This window comes from Sapajus apella, unplaced genomic scaffold, assembly GCF_009761245.1.
Source record: "Sapajus apella isolate SASKATOON/1434 unplaced genomic scaffold, GSC_monkey_1.0 scaffold130, whole genome shotgun sequence".
In the NCBI taxonomy this organism is placed as follows: domain Eukaryota; kingdom Metazoa; phylum Chordata; class Mammalia; order Primates; family Cebidae; genus Sapajus; species Sapajus apella.
The window spans coordinates 363,081-367,740 of record NW_022437070.1 but is presented as its reverse complement, the minus strand read 5'-3'; the positions used below and the strand labels follow the sequence as shown (position 1 = coordinate 367,740).

Genomic DNA, 4,660 nt, shown 5'->3' with positions numbered 1-4,660 from the left:
TTTTTTTTTTTTTTTTTTTTTTTTTTTGAGACAGAGTCTCGCTCTGTCACCTAGGCTGGAGTGCAGTGGTGGGGTCTCAGCTCACTACAACCTCTGCCTCCTGGGTTCAAGTGATACTCCTGCCTGAGGCTGCCAAGGAGCTGAGACTACAGTTGCCTGCCACCACACCCAGCTAATTCTTTGTATTTTTAGTAGAGATGGGGTTTCACCATGTTGGCCAGGCTGGTCTTGAATTCCTGATCTCAGGTGATCCACCCGCCCTGGCCTCCCAAAGTGCTGGGGTTACAGGCATGAGTCTGACCAGGCCTTTTCTTTTTGAGACAGTGTCTTCCTGTGTTGCCCAGGCTGGAGTGGAGGTGGCGCAGTGATGGTTCACTGCTGCCTCAAACTCCTGGGCTAAAGTAATCCTTCCACCCCAGCCTCCCCAATAACTGGGAGGACAGGTGTATGCCACCACTAGAACTATATTTACATTTTTTTGTAGAGATGGGAACTCGCTATGTTGCCCCAGCTGGTCTCAGATTCCTGGGCTCAGGCTATCCTCCTGCCTCGGCCTCCCAAAGCGTTGGGATTACAGGTATGAGCCACCGTGCCTGGCCACAGCAGGTCTTTTGTTTTTTTAGAGAGGGTCTCACTTGGTGGGCCAAGGTAGAGTGCAGTGGTGCAATCACCGCCCACAGCAGCTTCCAACTCCTGGGCTGGAGTGATCTTCCTGCCTCAGCCTCTCCAGTAGCTGGGACTATCGGCACACGCCACCACGCCCTGCTAATTTATTATGTATGTATGTATGTGTGTGTGTGTGTGTGTGTAGGTATGTATTTTTTGAGACAGAGTCTCTCTCTGTTGCCCAGGCTAGAGTGCATTGGCCAGATCTTGGCTGACTGCAGCCTCTGCCTCCCAGGTTCAAGCGATTCCCCTGCCCCTGCCTCAGCCTCCAGAGGAGCTGGGCTTACAGCCGTGCACCACCATACCCAGCTAATTTTTATATTTTTAGTAGAGAGAGGGTTTTATCATGTTGGCCAGGCTGGTCTCGAACTCCTGACCTCAAATGATCCGCGCACCTCGGCCTCCCAAAGTGCTGGGATTACAGGTGTGAGCTACCGCGCCCAGCTGCTAATGTATGATGATGATGATTCTGTAGAGACGTAGTCTAGACATGTTGCCCAGGCTGGTCTTGAACTCCTGGGCTCAAGCGATCCTCCCGACTCTGCCTCCTAAAGCCCTGCGGTTACAGGCGTGAGCCATCGCGCCCTGCAGCTGCAGGTCTTTATAAGGCAGCTGTGGGCCCTGGACCGCTACCAGAAAATCTTCCTTCCAACCTCCTCCCTCCTCCGTCACCTGGTCTACCCCGAATCTTCCCCACTCGTCCCTCTCGCCCTCTCCGAGAGATGAGGGACCCGAGAATAGCACCCCGCCTCCGTCCCCACCGCGCCGCCCCGCAGCCCACGCGCTTCTTGAAAGGACCACCCTTGAGGCGGATTCCTGGTCCAGCTGGGAGCGGCGACCCCTGAACCAGCACCCGCGCGGGCCGTTCCATTCCGGCCGGGGGGGGACCTGGGAGGGGACACGCGGAGGGCGCCCCCCAGGGGACTGCCTCTATCGAGACCTTCTCCAGCCCAATAGGGGGACGGGAAGGAGACTTGTGTGGGGGCCTCGGCTGGCGGGCCGCGGGTTCCTCGTCCCCCGCCTTGGCGCCTCTCCGCCCCCTGCCCCTCCCGGCATTGGTTGGCGCCAGGGCAAGCGGAGGCTCCACCCTTACTGAGTGGGTTCCTGCCGCACTCGCGCAGACGTCGCGCGTCCAGGCGGGAGGTCGGTGTGTCCTGGGCTTCTGCTCCCCGGCGGCTGTGGCAGCCCGGAGCCATGGCTCTCACCGTCCGAGTCGTTTATTGGTAAGCGCAGCGGGCAGCGGCGCCCCCGTTTCCGACCGCCCCTGGGACCCGATCCTCCGCACGCTCGGAGCCGGGGTCTGGGGGCGTCGGGGCGAGGACCCGTGGGGACCCCTCTATGGGAAAAGCGATTCCCGTGTGGGTGGGGTGGGGTGGGCGTGCGGAGCGGCGAAAGGCAGAGGGCGGTGGTCCCCGGGACGCCTCTTCGGCTTGAGACGCGCTGGGCATCCCGCGTTCTAAAACGTGGGGCTGAGACGGGTGTGCGTCAGTTTCCAGCCCCCCACTCCGGGGCTGCGCTGGGGGAAGGGCTGGCGGTCAGCTTTGTGAAGGGACCCCAGGCTCCTCCACCTTAAGTCTTCCCCTCCCCCAGTATCCAGAACAGTCACGGGGTGGAGACGGTGAGAGCCCAGAAGGTTCGAGAATGTCTCAGCCCGTGTTTCGAAAGCCCTTGAATTGTAGCCCTCTGCCCAATGGTTTCCCTTGGCCACGAACCCCTCTCCGTTTCTGGCCTGAGTTTTCCTGTCTGTGGCGAGAGGGAGGCTGTGCGTCAGCACCGAACCCGTTTAATTTCTCCAAGTCTCAGGAAGGATGTGATAGGATAGGATATAAATTACTTCACATCCTCCCCACTCGCCAGCACCAAATACTATGCTGGCATTCAGTTAGGTATATAATAAACACATGTTCAATGAATTCATCCTCCCACAAATCCCTCGAGAGGGGAATTTTAGGCCAGGTACCGTTGATCACGCCTGTAATTCAAACACTTTGCCGGGGCGGGGGGCGAGGCGGGTGGATCGCTTGAGCCCGAGTTCGAGGCTAGCTTGGGCAATACAGGGAGATCCCCATCGCTACAGAAACTTAGAAAGTTAGCCGGGGGTGGTGGCATGCACCTGTAGTCCCAGCTACCCCGGAGGCTGAGTTAGGAGGATTGCAGGAGCCTGGGAGGCGGAGGTTTCCATGAGCTGAGATCGCAACACTGCACTCCGGCCGAGCGAGACTCTGCCTCAAAAAAAAAAAAAATGTGAGGGGAATTTTAGTTCTATCTTACAGGCGAGGGGGCGGGGGCGGGGGTGGGGGTCACGTCAGTAGTTTCAAGTCTGGACTGCAGGTGACAGGGGTAACTGGAACCCCGGTCTGCCCGCAGCTTTCGAATGTCTCTGCCTGCTCGACAAAGCAGAGGCAAGAGTGACATTTTGAGACGCCCACCGGGCCTGTGCAGCAGACTCGTCCCAAAACAGCCTGCTGTGGGGTCGGCTGAGCTTGTGTTTCCTCCTGGGGACTGGGCAGGTGTTCAGAATCCTGGAGCCGCTGGGCCCTGCGCAGTGGCTCATGCCTGTAATCTCAGCACTTTGGGAGGGGAGGCCGCCTGGTCCCCTGAGGTCAGGAGTTTGAGAACAACCTGGGCAGCAGGGCGAAAATACAAAAATTAGCCGGGCGTGGTGTAAGAATCCAGTAGCCACAGGGTTTTCCTTGGAGTGCTGTGGGTGGGGACGTCATTTGCGCTGTGCTCCTAATCCAGTTCTCCTGGTTTTTCCTCTGTCCCTGTCTGTCTCATCCTTGTGGCGTCCCTGTCTGCTCTCTCCCCCCTTCTTCCCCTCCCCCTCTCCATCCCTTGCGTGGTGTTGGTTTTCTGTGTGTGTGTCTGTGTGTCCTGCTGCCACCCCGTGCTGTGTCCCAACACTCTGCCTGGCTGATGCCATCTGTCACCACCTCTGCTTGGTCATCTGTGTTCCTCTTTATTTCCTCCTGGCCCCACCTTGCTCCCCACCCCCCACACTGCCTGTCTCTCCCCTCCTCTTCCGGATCCCCCACTTCTCCCTCTCTCCCCTGGGCCCCGCTTTCTTGGACTCTCCTCCCAGTGGCGCTTGAGGCTACAAGTCCAAGGTAAGCAGGGTGGGCGTGGTGGGGGGGAAGTTCCCGGAAGCTGGGGACGGGGAGAGTGCCTATCAGGAGGGAGGCTAACTGGTAGGACCCCTGCCGTGACCTCCCACCCCATTTTCAGTATCTTCAGCTCAAGAAGAAGTTAGAAGATGAGTTCCCTGGCTGCTTGGACATCGTGAGTCTTGGGAGGGGGAGAAAGACTTGAGCACAGGCACTGTGTTGGTCCCTTAGGCCTGGATGGCATTGGGGGTGGGGGGTGTTAGGTAACCCCCTGGGAAGGGGAGGGTCTCCCCAAGAGGACATTTCAGCCCCTCCAACATCCTCTCTCCCTTCCTCAGTCCGGCGAGGGAACTCCCCAGGCCACCGGGTTCTTCGAAGTAACGGTAGCTGGGAAGTTGATTCACTCTAAGAAGGTACGTCCGTCTGTCTGTCTGTCTGTCTGTCTGTCTGTCTGTCTGTCTGTCTGTCCGTCCGTCCGTCTGTCCTGCCTTGTTTTGGCGCTAGCGTGGGTTGCAGCTGAGGTTGGTGTCACGGTCCCAGCTCATCCCTTCTTTCTTCCTCCCCTCCCTAGAAAGGCGATGGCTATGTGGACACGGAAAGCAAGTTTCTGAAGCTGGTGGCCGCCATCAAAGCCGCCTTGGCTCAGGGCTAATGTGCCCTGAAGGCAGAGGTGAGAGGGAGGGGCCCACTAGACAGGGAACCACCCTTTGGATCCTTCTCCCAGCCCCATTCTCTGACTCCTTGACCCAGGGTGGAGAGCCTAGGAGATGAGGGGGACATCTCGGGGGTTCCCAGAGCAAGCAGGATGAAGTTAGACAGACCTGGGTGATGAAGGATGACAACTGAGATGGAGTCAGAGGTGTGCAGGGTGACGGGGTGTGCAGGGTGAC

General features: G+C 58.5%; 1 protein-coding gene across 1 annotated transcript; it reads left to right on the top strand.

Annotated features, from left to right (window-relative positions):
- Positions 1-1,734: 1,734 nt before the first annotated feature.
- On the top strand, positions 1,735-4,644 carry SELENOW (selenoprotein W). Its single transcript, XM_032262507.1, has 5 exons — positions 1,735-1,889; positions 3,749-3,773; positions 3,892-3,945; positions 4,109-4,183; positions 4,342-4,644. The coding sequence occupies exons 1-5, from the start codon at positions 1,861-1,863 to the stop codon at positions 4,420-4,422; spliced, it is 264 nt and encodes an 87-aa protein (XP_032118398.1). The 5' UTR covers positions 1,735-1,860; the 3' UTR covers positions 4,423-4,644.
- The last annotated feature ends 16 nt before the right edge of the window (positions 4,645-4,660 follow it).